General features: G+C 42.4%; 1 protein-coding gene across 22 annotated transcripts in view; it reads left to right on the forward strand.

Annotated features, from left to right (window-relative positions):
* Positions 1-25,618, forward strand: part of LOC110476993 (uncharacterized) — a 169,232-nt gene extending 143,614 nt beyond the window's left edge. For 16 of the 22 annotated variants that reach the window (XR_014953073.1, XR_014953067.1, XR_014953061.1 and 13 more), the window contains one exon: positions 16-25,618. Coding sequence is in view for 1 of the 22 variants with exons in the window: in XM_085572564.1 (XP_085428690.1) it covers positions 16-67 (52 nt within the window). In the remaining 21 variants the exon portion in view is untranslated. The remainder of the gene's footprint in view (positions 1-15) is intronic. The other 6 variants (XR_014953062.1, XR_002466501.3, XR_014953063.1 and 3 more) reach the window with 3 other exon arrangements.
* The last annotated feature ends 1,926 nt before the right edge of the window (positions 25,619-27,544 follow it).

Below are 27,544 nucleotides of genomic sequence, written 5' to 3' on the forward strand. Positions count from 1 at the left end.
CCCCTTTTTTTCCAGGTGGATGGGCTTTATGGAGAGACCAGGTTTTAAGGCTGTTGTGGAGACTTAGATCACGTATCCTCGGAGACTGAATAGCTGATGGCTGCTTCAGCATGGGAAGAATGATCAAGACTGGATAATGCCACTCTGTACCTCAACTGGCCTCTGGTGGTACCTTGCAAGCCTTGGGTTTCAGAGAATTTTCCTGAGGACTGCTGCTGAGCTTTGAGGGTACCACCCCTGACAGAAATGTGATACTCAGCAAGAGCCTGGAGATACTTCCTCCTTTAGTCCTTTGTTGTCTAGGATGCAGAAATGCCACTTTTCCCCAAACTGGGAAAATGTTTTTTTCAGTCACTCAAATACCAGAAAACAATGCATTGGAGAGCAAGGGTTAGGGGGAACTCAGTCCTGCCATGCTCCCAGCGAGGATATGTCCATTTTCACTTGTGTGTTTTCTTTGAAGCTACAAACTCAGCTTGCAGTTGGATAAGTGCTTACTTAGTGTAACACTGAATAATCTCTCTTTCAAGGGCTTTAAGTACTGTGTTGAATTAGGACTTTAGAAAGGTAAAAGCCAAGCTCCCTTTGCCAAGAGGAGCTTCCATTCATAGAGTCAGGAAGTGATCTGACATGGACATCGATGACCTGCTTTGTTATCTGTGTGTGAAATCTGGCTCTGCTGAAACCAGTGGCAAAACTGCCATTGATTTTAAGAGTTCTGAATTTCATTTTCAGTATGTTTATTTGCATTACTTTTTCCTATAATGTTTGATATGTAGGCATAGAGGTCAGGGGGAAAATACTGATACAATTGAGACACACTTTCCATTATGGTAAGGGGTGGGCAGATGTCACTGTGGGAAGATACATTCAGAGTTTTGCCTGGCACTTTGAAATGCTTTTAATTTTTTCCTACCTGCCATGCTTCAGCCTCCAGGTTAAACTTGTATATGAATGGTAGGTCTTAATATTTTGAGTGTTCTGTGTTTTTCTGCATTATTTAGATACCAAACTTGCAAAACATTCCTCTTAGCAGGGCAATTCATCCTCTACTGGATCGTAATGAGACCAGTGCTTCCTTTCCTGGGAAAGTATGTGCCTCTGGTGAGAGAAGCCCACCTTTCACAAACCACAGCTAAAGCTTGTTTTTTCACTGAAGCACAAAGCACACAGCCACTTGCAAATGTCAGTTTTCTTAGCATGAAGTAAATATACATTTTGTAAATGTGGGACAGAACTGTTTTGATGTGGGTCTTGAACAGGACTTCAGTATAGATAGCTCATCTTTAATTTATAGTTACATGCAATTGAACCATTCCAGGAAAAGCCATTTTGTGGTTTTGGGCCAGGGAAGAAGAAGGAGGATAAAAACCTTCTGCCCTAAACAGTAACAGATAGGACAGGCAGAACAGATATATGTTCCCTAAGTGAAAACTTAGTAAAGGGATCTTGAAATGTTTATCATTACTAAAATCACTGAGAGATTTGTGCTGAAACTCTTTCAGGTATCAGCCCTTCTTTCTCTGGGAAAAAAACACTCCTTTTTTTGTTTGCTACCTCTGTTGCCACAAACAAATTTAGTTAAATTCAGCTGGCAGCCAGTCAGCAGTGGTGTTCCTCAGGGCTCAGTATTGGGGCCAGCTCTGTTTAATCTCTTTATCAATGATATTGATGAGGGGATCGAGGGCACCCAGTCAATTGTGGGCAGCATGAATCTGGATGGGACTGTTGATCTGCCAGAGGGTTGGAGGGCTCTGCAAAGGGATCTGAACAGGCTGGGTTGATGGGCCAAGGCCAATTGTATGAGGTTCAACAAGGCCGAGTGCCAGGTCTGCACCTGGGTCACAACAACCCCTGCAGTGACACAGGGGAGGGGCAGAGGGGCTGGAAAGCTGCCCAGAGGAAAAGGACCTCTGAGCAGCAGTGGCTGAATATGTGCCAGTGTGCCCAGGTGGCCAAGAAAGCCAGTGGTACCTGGTCTGCATCCAAAATAGTGTGGCTAGCAGGGCCAGGGCAGTGATTGTCCCCCTGTGCTGGGGGGACAATCCTGTATTCAGTTTTGGGCCCTTCACTGCAAGAAAGACACTGAGGGGCTGGAGTGTGTCCAGAGAAGGGCAATGGAGCTGGGGAAGGGGCTGGAGCACAAGTCCTGTGAGGAGCAGCTGAAGGAGCTGGGGGTGTTAAATCTGAAGAAAAGGAGGCTCAGGAGAGACCTTGGCACTCTCTGCAACTCTGTGCAGGGAAGTTGTAGCCAGGTGGGGGTCAGTGTCTTCACCTAAGTAAGAAGTAATAGGACAAGAGAAAATGAACTTATATTGTGCCAGAGGAGGTTTAAATTGAATATTAGGAATAGTTTATTAATTTTTTTCACTGAAAGGGTGTTCAAGCATCAGGCTGCCCAGGGAATTGGTGAAGTCACAATCCCTAGGGAGACTTAAAAGATGTGTAGATGTTGCACTTTAGGGACAAGGTTTTGTGGTGGACTTGGACGTGCTGAGTTAACAATTGGACTCAATAGTCTTAGAGGTCTTTTCCACCCTAAAGAATTCTATGATTTTAAGATGTAGCCACAGGTTTTAATCTGCTTATGAAACCTGCTGCAGGAAATTCTCTGGCCTCTCTTGTGCCCAGTTTTGACTTATTTGATTCAAAGTGACATTTTTTTTTACCTGAAAATTCATCAATCATTTGAATCCAGCAAAAACTTTAGTGGTGTGGTATCTTTATAGAGGTAGTTACAGTTTTTTTCGGAATAAAAAACATTTTATAAACAGTAATTGGTTGATGCTTTCCTTCTGCACATATGCAGCCAACACCAAGGATGAGGAATGTCTTGGGTTTTTGTAGGGGATATCAATGGCAAAGATGTATGTAGGCAGCACAAAATCTTTTAAAAACGTGAATTTTATCATAACTTTGTATTCATCCTTCTAAAAGAGCTATGGGATTTCTTAGGGGTCTGTATCTGTTGGTCTGTAGAGCAGCAGCAATAATTGTAAAATTATAGCATTATTAAGGTTGGAGAAGACCCCCAAGATCATCAAGTCCAACCTTTGACAGAGCACTACCATGCCCAGTAAACCATATCATGATGTTCCATGTCTACCCAGGGGTGGTAATTCCATCACTTCTCTGGGGAGCCTTCCAATGCTTGACAATCCTTTAAGTAAAGAAATTTTTCCTAATATCCAACCTGACCCTCTTTTAGTGTAACTTTGGGTCATTTCCCAATGTCCTTTTGCTAGTTTTGATTGTTTTAGGGTTAGTGCCTCTGTACCAAGAGTGGGAACACATTGCTGGATTATCATTACCTTGGCTTGGAATATCTCAGTGCTCTTTGATCAGCATTTGGGTGAGAGAAATTTCATTGTAGCCCTTGTCTGGTACTACAGGTGCCTGTGTACTGCAAATAGAGCTGCGTGTCTGGCAGCAGAGCCTGTGTGCCTGTCCCTGCTCAGACCAGCTGGCTCGGGCTCCTTGCTGGAGGCTCTTACCTCAAGCAGCAGAGTTGTTCTGCACTGTGGTATATTCAGCCTTTACTGATGCTCACCACAGCTTCTCCTGAAAGGAAAATGGGTCCTTGGCTAATCTGTCAGAAATTGGCTTGTCCTAAATCATAGAAACAAAGAAAAGCTTGTAGGGAAACCGCTGCACTATATCAGCCAGCCTTTCCTTATTTCTATTGCATGCAGCCTTGCTTATGTCTCTGACACTTTAAGGAATACTCAAATTCTGCTCTTCTTTTCTTTCTCTTCAGACCAACTGTCTTTGGGTGTGATCCAGACCCAGTCAGTTTGAGGGAAGTCTTCTTAATGCTGTTGGCTGTCTTTGGATCTTCTCCATCGCTTGCATTGCTCTTCAGTAAACCAGAGGCACATGTGTGGCTTCTTCTTAGAAAGATGATCTCAGGAAGGTAGAAATCAAATCATTCCAGTGTAGCACCTCAGTGCTCTGCTTGAAACAGATCTGTCAGAGGGTTGCCCACCTTGAAGAAGGAGATAACAATGGAAGGATTTTCTCCTGAATACAGTACGGTTTCTAATATTTTCTATTAAATACAATCCAGTAGAAAATATAAAAGAGAAAGGAATCTTTTTGTGAGAGAAGAGCTTGCTCAAACTTAAAGAAGAGCTTGCTTTCTCTGCCCCACAGACAAATTCCACAAGATAACTACTTACACCCCTAGTTGATATGATAAAAGACCTAAAAACATATTCAGCTCTCACAATTTAATATATGCCAACAGGGTGAAGTGGACCAAAAGTCTAAATCAAATAACTGTAGGAACTAAGGAAATAGGCTTCAAACCCTTACTCCAGAATCAGCAACAAATGTGGATTTTTGTTTTGGAATCCTGTTTTTTGTTTGTTGTGATTCAGTGTTATTATTGTTGTTGTTGTTGTTGTTGTTGTTGTTGTTGTTGTTATTACCCTTATCACTGAGGAGGAGTCTTTTATGGAAATAGGAATATTGCTTATTTCTGGCCTACTGGGCTGAGGTCTAAATTAAAAGAACAGCTGATTTTCAGAAGTCCCAAAGAGATGGAAGAGCATAAAGGGAAAGGGTGCTTGATGGTGGCTTCATGGAGAAACAGGAAAAGCACAGAGAGAGCCCCCAGGGAGCAAGATCCATGGTGTCTCCTCTGTGCCAGGGTTTGTGCTTGGGTCACAGTGCCATTGTACCCCAACTTTGGAGCAAAGCATCACTGAAGAGGACAGCATGTGAGAGCTCCTGGCCAAGCGTGTCTGGAAGAAGGGACAGCTGCCACCAGTCACTCCAGGTGGATGGGATCAGCTGCTGAGGGAGCACCTGAGCTGGAAATGGGCATCTCTAGAACTCCAGCTGTTCTCTATCAGCTCTGAGCCAGGTGCACAGAGTGGTTCTGGTCCTCAGATCAGCTGGGGCTTTCCAAGAGCCTTCACTGGAACAGGGCAAGCTGAGAAAGCTGCAAAGTCAGCTTCTGCTTGGGTTGAGAAAGAAAAATTCAAAAAGGACAACTGTGTGGGCTGGGTGGCAGCTTTGAGGGGTAGAAGATAGTGAGATTGGGAGTGTGGCTTGGTGCTCCCCTCCTTTCCCTAAAGAAATGGTTTCATGTCTTTAATTTAGTACTTTATAAAATGAATCTTGCCTGTGTCAGAGGCAATCTCAGCTGCTCTCCTAGGTGTCTGGGCTGGGACTAGTGCTGATTTTACTGCTGCTCTTCAACAGAGACCTTTGGAGGCTAAACCTGACCCTATGAGGCTCGGCAGAGATGTTACAGGTGAGTTGTGTCTTGCTTTTGAAGGCCTTGCTGGAACCTCTGGATGCTACTGAAATGCTTGCTTATAATAACAGCAGCAAGGGCTTCTTCTCTTCTCCTTGTGCTGATTGGGGTGTTCCTTTTTGGAGATGGCATCTGTGTCTGCCTGGGAGAGCGTAGATTTAACACAGGGGAATGTCTGGAAACTGGTAACAAATGTGTGGATACTCCAGTCCCTTTCCACAGAAAACCTGAAATCTAATAAAAATGTTTATTTATTGTTTTATTTTGGCTTGCTTTTGGGTCTTATATTACAGCTACAGATACTTAATTAAGAAGAATATTGAATGTGGTCAACTTTGTGCACACTAAGGATGTGATGAAAACAGCAGATACTATAAAAACCCTTAAATAGTTCTGTCAGTCTCCTGAAAAAGAGGAAATTTTGTGTTTTCTAACCAGTATTTTCCTATCATGAAATAGAATTGGGGGATTTTAGAGGATGATAAATTGACTATGAGTCAGTGGGGCAACATTGTGCTAAAGGAATCTGCTCTACTGTACTGCAGATAATGTGGTGTGTACTTAAAAAAACTAAATAAAAACTAGCCAGACATTAAATTTTCCACTTTCTTCAGCACTGACTGGGCCACAGGATGCAGTTTCAGGCTTCATGTTGTAAAATTGGACAAGTGACAGTCCAGAGCAGTTGCACAGCAGTTGTGGAAAATGGGAATCAGTTTTTTTGCAGAGGAGGGTGCTTCCCTTACGGGAAGAGAAGTGAGCGAGGACACCTCATGACAATTGTACACATAAACACTCAGACTGCAGCAAGACACCTGATCTTCAGAGATGCTCTGTCTCCAGGACCTGCTCTGTATGGGATTAGAACTGCAAAGAAACAGCAAATAGAATAGCATGAGACCATCTCAAAGTGAAAATGGAAACCCAGCAGCTTTGTTCTGCTTGTTGCTTTTGCATCTGTTCCACATTGCAAGAAGGCTGATACCAATTCCTGTGTAGCCAAATACAGTCAGCAAAGCATCCTGTGTGGTTTAAACCCAAATTCTTGGGGAAGAATTAATCTGAGGGGTGCATTTTTACTGTCTTGGCTGGCAAACAGCTGATCTGATGAGAAGCCTGTGGTAGTGCTGAAAGCTCACAAAATATTTCAGAAGCATCTTAATTCATGGCTCGTGTCTCAGTTTGTGCCTCCAAATTACTGGTTGCTCTACACTAAATCTTTCAGCATTTAGGCCTAGCTGCCTCTGCTCTTCAACAAAAAAGATGAGGGTCACTTCTTCTCATTAGTCAGTAAAAGCTGAATTTAAAAATAACATGCTGATGTTGCTGCATGGAAGTGTTTAAATTGGATTAAATATGAGAGAAAAATAAATCTGGGAAAAGCAAGCTACAAAGGGAATTGCAGATTCACTTTCCAGACTGAAAGATTTTTAGGGCAGAGACTGTCAATTATTTTGTTTGTACAACAATCTCAACATAAATGGGGCCTCTAGCTGCTTCCACAATGTAAATTATTGATGCTGTTAGGATCCACAAAAGACATGTGCCTAGCTTTAAGCACAGGGGTAATAAAACTGACATCTAAAGGAATCCTTTAGTTCAAAGTTAAATATGTGCTTATGTTCTTTGGGCTTCTGATGTCTGCTTTAGGGCTTATGTACCTGATGGGATCTTGAAGTAACAAAGCTGGCCGTGTTGTGATAGGGGATGCAGGTTTGACTAGACACACTTGGGAATTCCAGATGATTCTTATGACCTCTCAGAGAAACTCAGCCCTGTTGACTTCGCAGGAAACCACTTGAAATAGATAGTCCTTATCCAAAGTGACAGCAGGTACACGATCCTAATAAAAGAAACATGGACCCGTTGCACATCAACCTGTCATTGAGTTACCTTGCCTGACAAAGGAAGGCGGCACGCCGTGATCTGAAAGAGATCTGAGGTGACACGGCACCTGACAAGACATCCTGGCTGATGGAAAGGGAGCTGGGAGGCAGGAGAGTGGCAAAGAAGTGAGGCTGGAACCACCTGGAGCTGTGGCTCAGCACTTGCAGGTTCCTCTGTGTTGGGTGGTCTGTGCCTGCATTCCCAGCGACAGATGTGAGTTCCTGAGGTGCCAAAACGAGCCTTGACTAAGCAGAAATAACAAAAATAAAAAACTGAAGAGAAAACAAGTGAATAATCCTCAGGCTCTGGGGCCTTTTTGGCTCGCTGTTTTTCACCCCAGCCTTCAAACAAACTGTGCTATAGCAGATTGCGAGCCCTTACAGATTTGCTAGCCTTTGCCTTTTGGAAAAAGCCTTGCTTTCTTTTTGGCTCAGTCTACATTCCTTTTCAGCCATCTCTCTCTCTTGGAGGTGGAAGTTTGCAATGTATTATGCATGATGTTATTTAAACTGCTACATTGATTGTGGTTCCTATGGGGGCCCTTTTTTTGACGTTCTTTTTGAATGTATCCCCTGCCTTTGGAGCAAGACACTTCTGGCTTGGCTGTCCTTGCTGTGAAATGTCAGAGGGAGCAGCATGAGAGGAGCCTGAAGCCCTGCAGATACAATAGCATGGTGGTCAGCAAAAACCTACCTGATCACACCTGTCTGTCCTGCTCGGGGCTGCTGTGCTCTCTGCTTCCTTCAGTCTCTTCTCTGGTCTCCCTTTCACACACTTGCCCCTTCCTGGGGGATAAGTTGCAGGCAGCCATTGCAGGCAGTGCCTGTGCTTCCAACCAGAGGAGCACCCTTCAGGAGGGTGAGCATGCATCAAAGGCGCCCAGCTGCTGGGAAGGAGCTGTGGATTTTCCCTTTTCTTTACTCTTCCTGGGCAAAAGGGAAAGAAGCTGTGTAATGCCTCCTGTTCGTCTCTTTATCTGTACTTGAAGTACAGAGCTGAGGGACAACTTTCCATTCCTTACAGTTGTCACCATGTGGTTGTTTCTTTCAGGAACAAGGCGACACAAAAACGTTTGGGAGATGCACAGCAGAAGCCCATGAGAGATCTGCCCCTGATGAGCACAGAGGGGTGGGCTCTGACTTCTGAAAACAGTGCCTCTGGTTCCACCTCAGCCTCCAAAAAATGGGATTGTGAGAGGAAGCATGGCCCAGTGTTCCCAAATACTCAGTAGCAGGTTTGGCTCTGCAGAAGGAAGGTCAGTTTTAGGGCATCCAGTGCAAGCTGGTAGCTCCTGCTCCTTGGGCTCAGAAGGAGATCCTTGGCTGAGCCTGGTGGAGTCCACCTGAACTCTGCTGGTTCAGATGACCCTTCTAAACATGGATGGCCACCCATAGTTCTGAGACTCATATAACACTGAGCCCTGTCACTTAAAGATATTTCCTTTCTTCCAGCTTTTTTCTGCATCCTCAGAGCCTTTCCCTTCAGGAAGAGCTTCTTCAGAGCAGAGGTGTACGTATGTCCTCCATGGAGTCATTGTTGGAGCTGTGCTCACAGGCAGTATGTTATGGGCAGAGCAAAACTGGTATCTCAAACTGGAAGAACTGAAAAGACAAAGGGATTACACAGATCAGGAAGCCTTGGATGAGTGAATGACACTTTTGCCCCTGTGATGAATTGTGTCTGGTTAAGTATGTTGCCTTTTTCCCAACCTGGAAGTTAAACTCGAGATAAGCATTAAGAGCACAATTTGGTTGTAGTCAATCAACCCTGCCTAGGGCAGAGACCTAAGGTGAGGAGATGCCCTGTAAAGAAGGAAGATGTGGGAGCTGTGCATTTTCAAAAAAGTTTTCCAGACTTCAGAGACATTCTTGCAAAAGGCAGTGCTGCTTCGTCTTCACAGATTCCCTATCACCAAGCTCCATGGGCTGCAGTCACACTGCTTGGTTGCAGTGGAAATTGTCTCCCAAACACAGAAAACTCCAAGCTCCAGTGTGCCAAGCAGCCATGGCCTCTGCTGTGAGGCCATCACCCAGTGATTGCCTGGGCACTGTGTGAAAATGTACAGATTTCAACTCTTGAAGTCAAGTTTTGTCCATTAATCTTTGTACTGGGCTGACTCCCAGTCTTACATGGCATGATTAATTTAAGGTGGAGAACCAAAGAAAGTTGAGATTCAGAAGGTAGGGGTTTTCTGACTTTTGGGCTAAAAATGTCTTGCTTCTCTGGAACAAATTTGGGGTTCAATCCTCTTGTTGTTATGCCTCTGTGGCCTAGGCAAGGGTTAATATCTCTAAGTCACCCGCTCCACTGCCCACCCTGCAACAGGCTTAGCTTGCCCTTCCATTGTTTGGACTAAACCTTCCCAGATTTACTTACTTCCTTTTGATGTCTGGCAATGTTTGTTTATTAGCGCCAGTGGCCTGTGTTAACTCTGAGTAAGTCTTTGACTAAATCCCATTCTCTGCCTTTCCTCCCTTCACGGGCTTGTGAGCTGATAAACTTCAGTGCTGGCTTTCAAACCCAGTGAGGTTAAACATGAACTTCTTTTACACCTGCCTGCTTTCCCAGCTAATGGACTCTGGTGGCTGCCGAGAGAGGAGTCCTTTTATGGCAAAGAGAAGGCTGCAAAAGTTAATTTCATTTCTGGTTCATATGTTCAAGAAGTGGGGCTTTAACTCTTGAAGAGGAAAGGATTATTTTAGTGAATTCCTTGCTCTCCTGAAGTCATCTGTTTAACAGTAGCAGAGAAATAATAACAGGACAGGTATTAGCCCGTAAATCACATAGTGTTATATATAGTCCACCAGGCATTATTTTATTATTCCCTTTTTTCACGGTGCTTAAGTACCATTTTGGGACTCAGGGTTTAGACAGCTTCAATCTAAGGGATGAATCAAGAGAAAGAAGATGAGAGCTGTTTGGGAAATGATAAGTACTTCCTATGGAAACTTTTGCAACAGTTCTGTTTTTCCTTTAATCATGGGAAAATTCCATCAAAAGAACAAAGCCTACCAAAAAAACAAAAAAACAAAACAAAAAAAAAAAAACCCAAGCAAAACCAAACTCCAAATCCACATATTTTTTCATATTTTTAATATTTTTATTATTTTTTTATTTTTGTTATGGATCTATCTCAAGAAAGAAGGCATTGAAAAATCCCCTACAACTATTTGTGGCTTTTCATTTTAAGACAATCTCCTGACTAGATTTGCTTATGTTGTTTAATTACAGACATTAGCCCTACTCTCAAATTCTATATGGGTTATGTACTCTATGTGTATGATTTATGATGAAAAAATAAGGTTTCATCATAATAATTTTAAAGAATCTTTGGATATTTATTACTCCATTATTTTGTCTCATAAAATTCTCTTAATCAGCAATGATTAATTTTTGAGTCATCAGTATCTAAGAGGCCTAAAATGCCTTGTGGGTGCTTAAATATTCTTTTTACAGGATTTACAAATTCACTGATTTTTAAAATGGTGTTTCAAGGCTCTACAGATGTTCCAGCATGGAGAAGTAACTCTGTGATGCCAGTCTGAATCTTTCTATGTCATAAAAATGTCTTTGCCAGAAAGAACTCCTATTCAAACTACAGGTGATTGACAGATGGCAAAGAGGAAGGATTAGAGAATATGAATTGCAGAGTGAATCCAGATTGCACTGAAAGGTTTAAAATTCTAGGGAAAATTTGTGGTCATCCAGAACTGAATTTACATGACAGTCAGATGACATAATAACAGCTCTCCTTTTTGTCTCAAATATTTTTTCTTCATATATTTTCTTCTATAGCATGTGGTGGAGGGGCTTTTAACTCATTTTGCCCATGATTCTTTGGCAGTGCCTTTGATCTCTTTCAGTGTGGTGATGGAAAGACCTCTGCTGAAGGTTTCTGGCATCGTTCAAGAAATTGTCATCCAGTTTCTCTCTAGTTCTGTCAGAACAGTGAAGGGAGTTGACATGTGCATTTCTACCCCTCCTATTCATACCCTAGATTCCATCCCAGCCCTACAACAGCTTTTCTCCAGGGTCCCTCTCCAGCTCAGAGCAGGACATGTACTGCATGGTTCTGCCAGCAAAGGCCAGCAGCAGGGACCACTGGGATGCTTTATGTGCCTGATTTCCACCTATCTCCACAAAATCTGTTTTAGGGGACCTGGTCACCAAGGCTGCAAAACAGACTTCTCAGAGACACTCAGGCACTGTGAAGGAGAGCAGACTGTTACTTAACTTTAAAGATCAAAGTTTGACCCTGTCTGCCTGTAAGAGCTATTCCTGTCTATGTAGAAACTTTTTGGTTTCAAGAGGTCTCTGGTTTACACAACCAGGGCTTTCTCCAGTCCTTTCTGCAGCCAGCTTAATACTGAGATGTGCACAGAAATACTCTGCCAGAAGTCTGAAAACAGCTCACTCTGAGTCAAGGGGCACTATTTTCCAACGGGTCAATACTCCTGAGATTGTTATGCTAACCAGTGACAAAAAAACCTGTTTACGTGGAAACAGTACTGGTGTAGCTAATGTAGTTGCAAATCCCAAGTGCATTTCGGCACAAATCTGCATATAGACACAGTTCTTTGTAAATGAATGCCTAGTGTCACAGCAGCCTTCAGAACAGGAACAGTTTTGCCTTGTCCTTAACTAGGATTGTGAGTCAGAGAAAGGTTTTGTTTCTCCTTTTTGCATGAAAAAACCCAGCCTCTTGTATGTTCCAAATGTCTTCCTTTAAACATTTATTTGCCTGTTGCAGTGCTGGACTGCTTGTGCCTTTTGCCTGAGCAGTCAGGCAGTTCCCTTTGAAGATGTTTACTAATTAAATAAGAACAAAGATGGAATGAATGTTAAGGACCTTCAAACACTTGTTGTATGCTGCAGTTCTATGACTGTACTTCATAAGCTGCTGTAAAGTCCATACATTTTGGAATACGCCACATTCCTTTAATGGATTCTCTTTGTTTAAAAGGTTAAGGGGAAACAAAAGGAATTCTGGCTTGTTTCATAGGATATTTTTCACATCTGCAACTTTTACAGTAGGAAAGGTGCAGAATTTGTTAGATTTGGGAGGGCACTTAGACCCAGCATGGCAGATTCCAGCTCCAGCTGTAGCTTTAAGAAACTTCCTGGCTCTGCTTCTTTTCCTTATGCACCAAGCACAGGCTGGTACCTAAAGGCACAAGTGCAAACCAAACCCCAGCTATAAGCACTGCCAGATTCAGGAGTATCCAAATTATGAATAACCCTTATTTTTAGGATCTGGGGTAAAGTTGCTTTCTCACTTATTTAGGTGTGACACACTCGTGCTGATCTCAATAACTGGAGATCTTTTTAATTAAAGAACAATGATAAAAAGCCACATAAAATAGGTTGCATCAAAGCATCATCATACTACAAATGGTAATTATTCTAATTATACAAGATTGCTCACATTTTTTTTCTAGGTGGGAAGGCACACCAGCTGACTGGGTTTCAATGTGTGGCTATTTCAGCAAAATTTAAGGAGTCAGATGTCTTGCCGAGGAGTTGTCCCTTCCAAGCTGCATAGCTATGGTCAGTCTCTCACCTAATGTAAACATCTCAGTGCATGAGAATTGACATGAGGGACTCTCTTTGAATGAGTTCCCGTCACTTTCTTTGGTCTTCCTGTTTTAGGGACCACTCCCAGGCTGACGAACTCCAGGTCCTCTGGGGAGGCTGTAGCAATGTTGTAGGTACATACAATGTCCTAGTGGGCTGCTTGTTCACGAGTGGTCCCATCATCCCTACTTGTCCATCCTCCTGGGATTATGTCAGGGTTTGGTCCCTTCCAGAGAAATGGCAGGTCCAGCATGACTGGTCCTGCTGTTAGTGCAGGAGCTGGGGCGTGGTGTGCAATAGCAACAACCTTCCTTTTCCCACCAAGACATTTCCTGGGACAGCAAATCTGGAGCCTAGCAGATACTGTTTGGTTGTTCCAGATAACTTACCAGGGCAATCTTTGTCAGGAAAGTGGGAAGACAGAGTTCCAGAGCAGTGCTCAGGTGTAACAGCCAAGGTGAAGAGAAGGAGCCACGGTGAGCTGGAAAAGGTCAGGAGACAGAGGAAAGCAAAAGCCTCTCAGGGCACAGGAGGAACTACTGCTTGGTTGGGCTGTTCTTTCAAAGTCTGCAATCAACATTTGTTTTACGCTGACAAAACTATGTTAAAATACACTTTTGCAGATCTAATGAGCAGCTCCAATACACACCTTGAAAAGGCAAGACTGGAGTCCTTGTCTCTATATAAACAAACTTTACGAGAGAGATAAAACATTTTGTTGGGAACAAACAAATGAAACAAAGCAAATTTGAATCATTCACAATTAAAAATAATTAAAGGCTTTTAAAAATCCAGTCTAAAGATGATGGGTTTTTTCAAAAAAAAACTCATGAAGAACCAAAAACTCTGAGTGAGATAGCTCCAGAGTGTAGTGTAATTTTTTAATCTAAAGCAATTCAGTGGGTTAGATAGAAACTTGTGAAAAAAGGAGCTGCTAACCCTCATTTATATTTTTTCTTGTTTAAAAAAACACCACCACCTCAAGGCCAAAATTTGGTTGAAATTTTTACTTGTCATTTCCTCTGAGGCTGGTGAATGGAGATGTACATGACACCTAAATTGGCATCAGTGGATTGTTAAAGCTCTTGAGTAAATATTTGGATGATCATAAGATGAATTGCCCAGGGCTTTATCCCTGAGGTTTTGGGTACTCTGTGGGAGCCCATGCAGTGCTGAATGCAATTGTGTTCCCTTGTGTGCCAAGAGAGGGATATGGAGTTGCCCCTTTTCTGTTCTCTGCCCAGGGGTTGGAGCCTGACATTCTACTGTATGCAGAGGTCTGCCTTCCTGGGGGAGAGTAAAGTCAGGGGTTTTATTTACTCGTTCTGTTCAACAACTTTTTCCTGGGGCAAAAGCAGCATCATACAGCTCATCCAAAGCCAGGTACAGCATTCCATTTCAGGTCACCCAAAGCTAAGGGCACTGGTTTCATAGGTGGAACTCGGACAATGGGCACATCTGATGACACAAGTCATTGCCCTGTACATGGAAAATCTAAAAGGACTTGCCTCTTCAGTGTTGTATCTTAAAAAAAATTATTAGCCCAAATAAGACCTATACTGGTAAAAAACCTGGTTCACACCCAGACAATGTTGGTTTTCTTCAATGAACATATTTCTGGCATGGAAAAATGTGGTACAGGTTACATGGGCAAAACTCCTCTTTCGCCTGTGTGGCTTAGTGGAACTCTCTGCCCAGGTTAAGGCACAGCCATTTGGAAATCCGTGTGGGCTGGGCACTCAGTGTCTGTCACACATCACACACGTCCCATGACTGATTCTGTCCCAAATCTGTATTGCAGACATGCTTTAAGGACAACTATTGTAAATTTTTTTGCACTGGCATAGCTGTATTGATTCTTGGGGGGTCAGTGACTCTGTTTTGCTTATATGATTACAGCTAAACTGACAAACCTTCCTGAGAAGTCACCTCCACTCGATGGCAATTCATTTTGAGCTTCTCAGAGGTTATCATGAACATGGAAAACATCCCACAAATGGATTGTTCCCACAGAAGCAATGAATGCAGATTGAATCACCCTTGAGTATGGCTGAGTTTTCAGATGGCAACAGAGCACCATGCCTGTGTTATATTAGTTTTGCATATTTATAAGCTGGTAAGTGTTACACATTTGACAGGGCAAGTCATTGCTCAGCTTCCAAGGGCTCTTTCTAAGACAAACAGGCACTTTCAAAAAATCCACAGAATTTTATTTGGTTTTTTTAGAGGAAGCTGGAGGCTGAAGCTGGAAACATGTATTTCAAAGAGCTAAAGCCAGGGCCCTTCCTCTTTTAAACTACTGGATTAGCTTTCATTTTCTTTAAACCAGTTGTTTTGTCTCTTTCCGATGCTGTTTCTTTTCTTGTCTACCTGCAAACTTCTATTCTTCATTCCTCAGGTCTTCATCCAGTAGTTAATACTTGAAGGAGCAGCTAAGATGGCAATGGATAATGAAGCCAGGCCTTCAGAGAAGCTTTGAATGATAAAATGGTCTTGCATCAAGCTGTGGGATATATTTCCCAAAGACTAGGAAAAAATTAGCATGAGCTCTTCACATTTGACAATGTTCTGTACATATTTATTTCAATTTTTTCCTTCTTTCCTGTGTTTGTACTACGATCACAAATCATCTCTCTTTACCATGCATTTTTTCTTTCTGTCTGGTCTCACAGTCTGTCTCCTCCTAAGTAACTGAGTCATCTGGCTCATCTCTTCCTCAAACTTCCCTAGGTGCTGAGTACTGTTCTTTCACAAATTAAAGTCTAGTTTTATATGACTGGGGACTTTTCCACTTTTTAGCCCTTCCTTCTTTTGGACAGTCTGTACTGGGTGCCTTTTCCTGTTCATGTACTTGTTTTTCTTTCCTTCCCTTCAGGAAGAGCACTGTCATAAAGAAATTACTTCCCCTTTGCTTTGTGTTCCTTCTGGACAGGAGACAGTGTGTGCTGAAGGTCCTGACAGCCAGTGGGTTTTCCCCAAAATTCTGCACTTCAATTTTAGTGACATTTAACAAACCACCATGATCAGAAGTCCCAAGCTGGCTGATGAAGCTGTTTTGTATGCACCTACTTACCCACACACAAACTCTGATTGTGCAGAGTGCTCAGTGTTGAATTGAGCATCAGTGACCTGAATCCTGATGGCACCTAGATTTCAGTGGTAGCCAAGCAGCAGTCTCAGTTTTTCTCTGGTCATTCCTCCCATCAAGGAGAAAGTGCTTTGGATTGCCGTGCTGAAAGTGTAGGAGCAGTCGTTATACTCCAGCTTCATGGGTTTTCACTGTCAGTTGTTAACTAGGGGCAAAACCAGAGCTGGGTGTGAGATGGGGCAATCACCATGGCTCAGATCAGAACCTGTCTGCCTGCCATTAGGGCTGCTGCATCATCTGTGGTTGGATTTGTGCCTTAACATCTCTTCATATCACATATAAATCTAATACTGTAGAATGTTATGCCTGCACTGAGCACTCATGTTCTGTCACCTTCACACCCACTTACTGGAAAAAAACCTAAAAATTATGGTTGCCTCTTCATTACTCAGAAAAGGAGTTTTTCTGAAGCAGAAATGAAGTGTGCAGTAAGAGCTCACAGGGTCTCATAGGAAGCAAGGCTCAGGTCAGTCACATTTTTAAGTACAGCGCTGCCAAGCAGTTGAGAAGACCTATTGTGTTAGCACTGTATCGCCCTGTTGTTGGCTTTCAGGAGATGACTAATGTGCCTTAATTAATCCCTGTGTGAAAAACACACTTTGTCGGCAACGCAGACAAGGCCAAAACTGTGAGCAACTTACTGGGAGCTGCATCTTCATGACGCGCTTTTCACAGGGAAATGTTGGCCACATAAGGAAGCCAGCACAAACTGTGCTCTCTGGTCAAAACTTATTTACTGAAAATGATGAAAACCTGACCCTAGTTCAAGAAAAAGCATCTTCATAAGTAGAAAAAATACCAGTAAAACTTGCAATTAACCAGGAAGACATTATTACAGGCTCACAGAGAGTGGCAGTGAATAGTGGTAATGCCACAGCATAGCAAAGGCACAGTGAGTTCAGATGTACTGCAGTGCATAAGCTGGACATGATTTCTGTATGCAGTGTGAGTGCTGTAGTAATTTGTTGGTTTTTTTTTTTTTTTAAATCTTGGTAATAAAGTCAAATCCCGACTTAAATCAGGGCATTGGTAGTGGTGGCAGATAGACACTGTCACCACCAGCCAAAAGACCTCAAATCTCTTTGTAGACATATATTCAAAGGTCATTTTGTCCACAGCTGAAAACCAGCCCTCTCTGGAATAAAAATGAAGCAGAAAGTAGAAATGTGCAGAAATACCAGGCCAAGAAGTGAAGACTTCCCCTTCCAACTGAAGGGCAGAGGGATGGTTAAAATGATTAAAATATTAGCCAGGAGACTGACACAACAAAACTGCATTTTCCAGTCTCTTGTAATACAGATGAACACTGTAGGAAATTGAAAATATCTTATCTGAGTCTGTGGTGTATGAAATCTCCCTTAATGTTGGATATTTTGTTGATTTTACTTTGAATGTTTTGTCACAATGTGATAACAGCAGTGAGACTGACAATGAGATTAGCCCCTGGTCCAGACTGGCAAAATGGAAATTCAGAGTGTGACAATTGACTCTGTGGGGCCTAAAAATGCTACATGTATATGGATGATGTGCTTGCATGGGGATATTTATCCTGAGTGTGCCGGTCACACGTGTTATACCTATCCTGTAGGCACTGAGGGAGGTGAAAAACAGCCCCCTTTCAAAACACTGGATTTGAAAGGAAGGCTGAAGTAAAGGTAGGAATATTAAATAGAGAATGGCTTGACAATAGCAATGCTTGTGAAACATTGAGTCCTGAGTCTGATCCTTAGCTATAGAAGTCACCTTAACAGTATGTTGTCACACTGAATGAGGCTGCCTTGGGCTTGTTGGAGTTTGGCCCAACTTTAATACTTCATTCCAGGCTTGAGTGAATGGTCTGTCATGGGAATCAGTTAAAATAAAATCTAAAACTAGATTTGGAGTAGGGGAATTTTGGTTTGGGAAAAGCAATTTATGGGTAGAAGTAAAAGCAAACAAGAAAAGCAGTTGTGATGCCATGACATAGGCAGTGGTTTAAGAGCAGAGCAGAATGAGTTGTGAGGTGAAGAAACTAAACCCATATTACAAGTTAAACCAACACCTGAATTTGTCTGAAATACTCAGACCAAATCTCCTACTGGGAAAGCAGTTTATTCTGATGATGCTCTGCTTTGCCTTGTGATTTCGGCTTGTTGTTTCCATCATCTGATCACCAACAAAACAAATTCTGCAAGCAGGAGCTTCTTTCATGCTTCTGGAGTTAGCACAGCTATGCCAGTGCAAATCTGAAAAAGCTGGGATGGCAAAATGTAGTAGCCTTAGCCTGACCTCAGATTACATGTTCTCATCATCTTAACTCAGATACTGAAGCTTCCTGGTTGTAAAGTCAGATGTGAGATTTCAAATGAGCACGTGGGTTGGATCCAGAATTTTGTCTCGGAAATAAATGCATGTTTCACTGCTGGGAGAAGAAGATGGTTTATAGTGGGCTCTGTGAAACAGCTTCTCCCTGCTCTAGAAACCAGGGCAGACCTGAGCAGGTTGCAGAAGTTATGAGGGTGTGTGTCTTACACTGATAGGGCCTGAGGTCTGTATTCTTGGGTTGCTGTTCTGCTAAATGGTGAAAAGAGCATATTGTGAGCATCTTCGTATTGTAGTCCTTATCCTGCAGGTTTCAACCATTATTTATCATAGGAGAGGAACTTCTTTTTACACACCCTGCATAGCTGCTGCATGACTTCCCCACTAAGGTGGGCAAGCAGACGCTAGCTAGGAACTAATGAGAATTTTAAGCTAGTGGAAATCTTTGCTGACCTTCCTGTAGTTTCTCTATCAGGCTTGAACTTGGATTCTTCTTAGGATTTGGTATCTCTATGGATGACAGTCTGATGTTTTAGGGATGGCACAATGTGCTCAGGCAGAGCCTAACTTGCTCGAAAAGACTCATCTGAACAAATGCATGTCCATAAACCCAGGAGCAATTAAGTGATTGCAGCCACTTGTTTTGAACATATTTTCTCAGTTTTAGTCACTGCAGCCTGTATTCTCATGGATATTTAGGTACTTGATTCCTATTGATTCTCTCATGATCAAGTAGCATGTAAATACCTGTAACAATCTGGATAGAGATAAGCTGGTTTCTTTATGAAGCTGCACTGAATGTTAAACACAGCAATGACTCAAATGCTGGAAACAAAGCTGAAGAGCAGAAGGGACATGTGATTACATGGGGCCATGAGAAAAGGCCTGAAGGACTGCCAGGCAGGAGCTGCTCCAGGAGATCTCAAGGCATTCTGTGCTGGCAGTTCATCGATGAAGTTTGCTCACTATTTGCTTATTTTGAACATGTTGTTTGCTGAAGGTTTAAGCCTGTCAGGTCTTTGGAAGGTTCTTTTTCAAGAGCTTTTGTTGCCTCAGCAAATAGGTCATGAGTCCAACCCACCCACTCCACAAACAAACATTTCTCCAAATTATCAGGGGAATGGAGTTAATTTGACAGAGATGTCAGTTTGGTAGAGACAGGTCACTTAGGGTGTGGGGAGTTTTATTGTGTGTATGTGTCCAAATCTTTGCCCTCTGCTCTTCAGCTTTCCCCTCATGCATCCTGTATAATGACTGTGTATGTGTATGTTGATTTCATTCCTTTTGGAACCACTTACCTTTCTAATTATACTCACTAAGTATTCAGTACTTCACTTGGCTGTGTTCCCAGAACAAAGGCCATAGCTGAATACAAATAACTGAATTAAAATAACTTTGGTTTTAATCAGAGGAGGGCCCTGTGTTGCTCAGGAAGTTTGAGATATCACTAAGCAGAAAGGTAATTCTGCCAGCTCTCATGTAAATTGGGTGCCTGTCTGCTTCCCAAACCAGTTTCCACACTCGCATATCTGCCACATCTTCTCCTGGTGAGCTTCACAGGTGACTAAAGGGAGGTGATGGCAAAAATTACACTGGGACAAGAAGAAACTAAATGGGTAAGAGCATTTTTCAGAGACAAGAATTATCACAGAATGCCCCAGCTTGAGTAGAGGCCATTTGAATATTTTTGAATTGTTGAAAAGAAGGGCAGGAAAGATGGTATCTGGTGGTATCTGGAAGACACTTTAGTGGGATCCTGCTGCAGAAATGATGTCTTAATTTCACTATTTAAGAAACCAGTTTGGTTTTGAAAAAGAACTGGGAAGAAGAGTAGTTGAGAGCAGCTTTTGGAGCATGTCAGACATTGCTCTTGCTCTTCCAAGAGAAGAGAGAACAGAACTGACATATGTAAAGATAAAAAGAGCTCATCTCTCTGCACTGATGATTATATATATAAAAAAATATATTGGAAGACTAAGCTCACTGTTGTCATGCATATAAATCCATCCAAATTGTCAATAGTCATTAATTAGAAACTATTTTTGTTAGATTTTAACCCTCTTTTTTTTATTTTTTAGGGTTGTAGAGCTCATTTTGTAAGAATTTTTGTTTATTAGGGTTTTCTGAGAGGAAAGGGGGAGGAGCCTTTGGATTTATTTTCTTTGGTTTTGTTTAATATGGCTGGTGCAATCCAGATCTAAGGTGCAAAAATATGTTTGGATTGTTTCTTTTTGGAGCAATTTTGATGATATTATAATGAAATGAAACCATCCTATACTATTATTATTATTATTATTATTATTATTATTATTATTATTATTATCAGAGAGGTTTTGTCTCTAACTTTTTATAGTTTTTATTTGTTTCCCTGATGACTTTGATTTCCAGTCTTCACCTCTGTGCTACTGTTTTCTATCTATTCATTCTTTTCTACAAGCATCAGATGTCTGTCTGCAGAGAGTACTACCATATGACTTGAATTTGAAGAGGATTGAATTCTTAACACATTAAGTGCCCAAGGCTTGGGAAGTTCTTTGTAGCCTTCTGCTAGAGATCCAGTTGATAAAGAGATGGGGATGTTAAGTTAGAAGGAAGGCTGGAACCTGCTGTTGCCTCGTAGTGTCACATGGACATCGTGAGCATACCAGAGAACGGGTATTTTATGTGGGAGAGGTGCGAGGTGGCATCAGGGACACCTCAGCCCTCTGGGGCACAGGTTTTGCAGGTGCTGGAGTCTTGCTGTGTTGTTATAATGATCAAGTTTCTCCCAGGACCTCAGGCAGTAAAGAAGCAACAGCAAATGCTGTGGAAATAGCTCAAAAGAGCTCAGAAGAAGTATCTGACAGCCTGTGGTCCCTCAGGCCTACACCATTTCCTCACAGGGTCATTCATGGTATCATTCATTATGGCTGGGAAAGACCTCCGAGATCATTGAGTCCAACTTTTGACTAAATGCCACTATGACAATCAGACACAGCACTGAAGGCCACGTTCAGTTATTTGTTGAACACTTCCATGGATGACGATTCCACCAGTTCCCTGGGCAGCACATTCCAGTGCTTAACCAGTGAAGAAGTTCTTCCTGATGTCCATCCCAAACCTCCCCTGGTGCAACTTGGTGCCATTGCCTCTTGTCCTGTTGCTTCCTGACTGGGAGAAGAGACCAACCCCCACCTTGCTATCTCCTTTCAAGGAATTGTAGAGGTCTCTCTGAGCCTCCTTTTCTCCAGGGTAAAAAACTCTATCTTCCTTGGCCACTCCTAATGTGATTCACTCTCCAGACCCTTCTCCAGCTCCACTGCCCTTCTCTGGACACACTCCAGCCCCTCAATGTCTTTCTGGTTTTGAGAGGCCTAAAATTGAACCCAGGATATGAGGTGTGACCTCACCAGTGCCGAGTACAGAGAGACAATCACTGCCCTGGTCCTGCTGGTGACACTATTACTGACACAGTTCAAGATGCCATTGGCCTTCTTGGCCACCTGAGCACACACTGGCTCATGTTCAGCCACTGTCAGTCAAGACCCTCAGATCCTTTCAGGCAGCTGTCCAGCCACTCTGCCCCTACCCTGTATCACTACAGGGGTTGTTATGACCCAAGTGCAGGACCTGGCACTTGGCCTTGTTGAACATCACACATTTGACCTCAGCCCATCAACCCAGCCTGCCCAGATCCCCTGCCCTCTGGTAGATCAACACTGCCACCCAGCTTGGTGTCCTCTGTGAAATTACTGAGGACTCCATCCTCACGTTCCTCCAGCTCTGGGGCTGCAGGGGTCATCAGGGTTGCTTGGGTTCCTCTCTATCTGTGGACCTTGTATATGCTGGGAAACCCCTCTGGGGAGCTGTGGTTGGCTTCCCTTTCCTTTTGAGCTCCTGGAGCAGATAAGTGTTGAAGGTAAGGTCAGCCCTTGGGCTGTGGATGCTGTTACACAATTCCCAGAGCCCTCAGGGCTGGTGGGAAAAGCATCTCCCAAAGCAAGTGCAACCCAGTCCTGCTGTCTGAGCTGGGCTGTCAGTGCGTGCACAGATCTCCCCCAGCCTCCAGGCAGCATCAAAGCACCTTTGAGTCATCTGCTATCAGAATTTGTCAGAGATGGTTTAGGTGTTCCTGATTCTGCCAGGGACTGAGCTGGATGTCTCTTGAAGTCTTTGCCAACACTGTATTTCAGTAGTTCTCATTAACAACAGGATCCTGCTCTGAGAAAGGCTGGTCTGCCTCCAGCTAACTGGAATGGGGAAAGAGAAACAGCAAAGCAGGCATCAATTTTTATTAAGCAAACAGTGCAGATGCTCCAAATCTAACCTGGTGCTTTCTGAGCTGCTCCTTCTATCCTTTAGCAGTGTGAAATATGATGTATCACTTTTCTGGCAGCATATGTTGTTTGATTTTTATTTTTCCCCTCTGGCTTGGGGCTCTCTGAAACAAAAAGAAGAGAAAAATTATTTTTGGAATAAAAATAGTAGTTTTAGTGAAAAAAGAATGCATTAATAAAAAAGAAAGCTGCACCTTTCCAGATAAGTTATGCATGAATACAACATTCAGAGTGGCAGCTTTCTACTCAAACATTCAGTAGTTTGTAATAACTGATTGTCAGCTTTACAGGTAGATTTCAGAATTTCTTCTGTGATCCACATGCAGTGGGTGTTGCTTATTTAAATCTTCTCTTTGGCCTTTAGGAAGAAACTGTGTTTTGAGATTGAGAGAAAAATAGAATCTGATGACTCTTCATTTTGGTTGCTGTATTCTTGTGGGCAATGCCTTCACCTTGTGAGTACTTGCTGTGCAATCCAAGAGGAAACCCACCAGCACAAACAAGTAGGGGAAATTACTTTGCCATGTTTTTTGCTCCTAACATATTTCTGTATTTTTCCCCATGAAAGGAACTTCTATTTTATCTGTCAATATCCACACTTGTCTATGTGGATAATTGCTTTGGAAGTAAAAGATTTTGGGGAAATATGTGGGAGTTGCTATTGCTCTATATTTTTTTTTTAGCAGGAAAAGGTGAAGTAGTGGCAAACTAAATCCCATTTATAGAGCATTTGGTTCACAAATTCTTTTAGATCCTTCTTTTCTGGTTAATAGAAATATTTGATCTGATCCAATGTCATTATCTAGTCTTCAGTAATAGCAGATCTAGACCATAATGAACTCTGTTGATCCAGAGAAAATGAGAGTATAATAGCAGAGTAATTTAATTGTGAAGAGCTCTTCAGTTAAGTAGAAAATTATATTAAAAAGTCAGTGGTTGGAAGCTGAAGGTAGAAAAATTATATCTAATTTCTAGTGTGATTTATCTACACATTCAGAATAAATGAGATTAACAATTGTAATAAATGTAAGGATGCTCTGGACCTTGGGATTCATGGCCTGGGACATATCACCCAGTTCTGGATGCCTATGATTATCTATATCCACTTTTTAGGACTCTGTGTCTTGGTTTTTTTTTTTTTTTTGGGTGATGATCCAGTCAGCACCAGGGTGTGATTCAGCCAACTAAGGACAGTCACTTAATTTAGGATGAAACAAAGAAAGTTCTGAGGCTCCAGTGGATATATTGACCTTAACCCCACCAGATGCAGAAGGACCACCAGGTGACATGACAGACACCTAGATGGAGGTGGGTTATCTCTGTCTCTGAAGGCTGAGTCTCTGAAGAACTCAGTTTAAATTACATTCTCCAGTCCAGCCAGTGATAAAGAGCCTAAAGGAAAGTGAGGTTTTAGCTGCCTGGTGTGCAGGGGACCAGAGGGTATGATCACCAGCCCCTTCTGAGCATAGAATATGTGAATCACCAGTGAGTAATTCTCCAACTGCTGTTGAAAACTCTGCTGATCATTTTGGGGCTTTCACTATGATTTCCTTCATTCCCAATGATTCATCTCTGCCCTGGCCATATTTTTGAACTAAGGCCCATGGAAAGGCTTCTTTTCTTGTTTTGGGTCTTGGTCTGCTGCAGGGAAAATGAGCTACTGAAGTGTGTAAGCACTTTTCAGCTCATCCTGGTGCTTTTTTCTGACCGATGCCAGCAGAGATATGAGAGTCATTGAAATCAGTACCATTTTGAGCAAGTTTAGGGGCCTGCCCAGGCAGAACGACTCACAAAATTCGGGTCTCTTTTTCTATCATGCACTTGATAATTATCTTCTTAGACTTGACCTCATTTGTCATTTGCTCCTTGCAGGCTGTTTGTGTCCAGTTTCACACTAGAGCTGTTTGCCTGATGTGTGTGTTTTTGTAAGGGTTTACTCCGTGCCTTGCAATGGCTCCCCTTGCCAATGCACCCTGCCTGTTGTGTCCCATCTGGTTCCCTTGCTGTGGCCATACACGGTTCCCCACCTGCTTTGGACACAAGAGACTTATCAATGTGTGCAGAGTGTCATACTGAGACACTTTGGCTCCCTGGACATTTCCCCATTGTGTATTCTCTCCAACCTTTCTTTTACAGATGCTCTTTTCAGGCCAGTGGTATGGCTCCCACCCACGCATGGTTTTCCTGGGCACCCTTCTCCTTGATACCATGATTTTTTCCTGGCTGTCACCCTGCTGGTTCCCTGCCACCCTTCCAGCTGGGATGCAGTAGAGCCAGTTGGCATCAGGAGTATTTGCCTTCATTTAGCACCAACTTCCTTTCCTGTCTTTTTTATAAGAAATATTGACAAAAACGTTTTAACAGTGCCTGCAGTGAGAGGGTAAAGGGAGAAAGTTTTAAATGAAAAGAAGGTAGTTTATATTAAACATTAGAAATTCTTTGCTATGAGGGTGAAAGAGGTTGCCCAGAGCAGTTGTGGATGTTCCTTCTCCTGAAGTGCTCAAGGCCAGACTTGCTGGGGCTCTGAGCAACCCGGTCTAGTGGAAGGTGTCCCTGCCCATGACAGGGGGTTTGGAACTGGGTGACCTTTAAGATTGCTTCCGACCCAAATTATTCCATGATTCTGACATTATATATCTCTGCTAAAGTTTCCATCAAATCTGAAGAAACTTCCCAAGGTTTTCTTCCTGACTCTTAATTTTGCTTATTGTTTCCTTTTTTCCCCACATTACCTATTGTCTCAATGGTACATTATTCTATACCAGATAAAAGTATCTTGTGCCTTGCTTTTCTTCTCCACTAATACAGAAGTTAAGGTCATCATTGTGTCCTAGTTTCATTGCTGTCTCCTGACTCATTAGTTTATTGCCAAATTCTCTTTAGAAGTTTGTAATTCTTCCCAGTGCTGGCAACAATCCTATCACTACAATCGAATCTCTAGCAGTTTAGATTTCTTTTCTGTCTACTCTGACCTTCGCACCTCCTGGAAAATGTGTTTGTTTCGCTGTTGTCTTTTTGTGAGTGTTGCAACAAAATAGTGCCCTTTAATTTTTGTTTCACCAGTGACTTTTTAACGTCTTCTCTGTTCTGCCAATAAATTGTGTCACATCCTGTGAGGATTTAAACCTGTCTCCTTTGCTGAACTCTTAGTTTCTCCAGACTGTTGTCTGCATCTGAATTTTACTGGTCTTTTCATTTAGCATTTTAAGAAGTTTTCCTTTGAAAAGGTATTCTTTGAGACATTTTGGTTTCTCTCCTTCCCCATGACCTATGGTCTTTATTTTTCACATTTCTTGCTTTCTTCACTGTCTTCTTCATTAAATGGACTTCATTCCCACCAACTTGCCACAGGGACCAAGCTAAATTTTGGGACAAAGTACACAATTGGGGGTCACTTAGTCCTTCTGTCCCCTTCCTTGGCACTATTGAGTTTCCTCCAAAATGCTCCAAATCCTTCTGACTGAGACCAGAGCACACTGTTCCTTATTTTTTTCCTTTCAGTGCTGAAACCACAGTGATTAGCGGTATTGAGTGGGTTTGTTTCAACACAGTTTCTCTGGGCCATGGGAACCATAAGCATAGAAAATTTAAGTGCTAACACCAACAGTCTTCCTCCAGTTGTGCTGGAATAACATGGCTCTCATTGGTTCAGCATTCACTCAGGTGTCTGTGTTTTCACCTGTGTGCCTCAGCCCAGATATATATTCTGTGCCCTCCTCATTCTTTCACCATTTTTCTGGGTATTTAATTGTGGATTGATCCAAATATTTCTTCAGGGATCTCTGCTGGCAGCAAGATCTCAGCCATGGGATCCCAATTTTCCCACATGAGCTGGGGGAAGGCATCTCCTGGAAGATTCCCACATGGGATGTATGTTACAAGGTAGGTTGTTTGAGAAGAAAATCTGCTGTTTTATTCCACTCTTCTTTGTCCATTGATAAACAAAGCATGCCTGATATTCAATCCACTTGGAAGACTTTGTTTGCCAGAGGATGTTTTACTGTCTCTTCAAATCCTCATAAACCATTGAAGTTGAGCAAAGCAGCACAGTTAGACCTCTCAGTCCATGTTGTTCTGTCTCCAGTGAGTGCTTCTGAGCAGGAGCAGCAGAATTTCCTACCACTTGAAATATGCAAAGAGTGCCTCTAATATATTCATGAAAAATAATAAGCTACCTGCAAATGGAGCCACACCTGTTTCCTCCAACCAGAGGAGAAATGGATTAAACCCTTGCCTCGCTTTTCCACAGCTCTTACAAAACACTGAGTACCATTTACAGTTGGGAGCCTGATTATCGTTATGCTTCTTTAGCTCAGGGAAAAACAGCTTTTCCTGGCATAGATTATATTTGCATTTATATTTATTCATTTGCATACAGATTTTTGTACCCTACTCTTGAAAGGTAAAGATATTCCAGCTCTTTTAAAGGCAATAACAGTTCATTTTATGCCCTGTTCTCCATAACAATAATTGCTATAACTCTGAAGTTCCCCTGGCATTTTAAGGGCAATAAAGAAAGGGGAGGATGGAAAAAGAGAAGAAAATTCTCCTATTAATTGGTGAGACTCCAGGGTTCTGCTCCGCAGTGTTTTACTCCTGTGAGTAATCTCATTATCCTTGGTAGGACTGGTTGTACACAGGCAGCAGGATCATGCTCCAGAAGTCCAGCCTTTAATCAAATCTACCTGTTTAAAAGGAACACATGGTTGCCTTTCAGTGGGAGCCTTTAGCTCTGAAACGAGGATGTAAATTAGCCAAAATGCCTCAGAGGATGAAAAACTTCATCTGCCAGGTTTTCCCTCTGCTCTTGCTGAAATGAATCCATTGGTTGTGTGTGTGTGTGTGTGTGTGTGTGTGTGTGTACGTGTGCAGGGGTGTGATTCTTTGCTATTTTTCCTTTCACAGAGATTCAGATCCCCCTTTAGAGAAAAATATCTCACCATGTGTTTGAAAAAAAAACCATATATAAAAGGTTGTTTTGTATGGATGAAGTAAAACATATATAAATCTTTAGCCAGAAAAATAAAAGAATAGAGGGCTTAAGACAAACTATGT

The sequence above is a fragment of the Lonchura striata genome, chromosome 2 (assembly GCF_050655825.1).
Source record: "Lonchura striata isolate lonStrDom1 chromosome 2, ASM5065582v1, whole genome shotgun sequence".
NCBI lineage: Eukaryota > Metazoa > Chordata > Aves > Passeriformes > Estrildidae > Lonchura > Lonchura striata.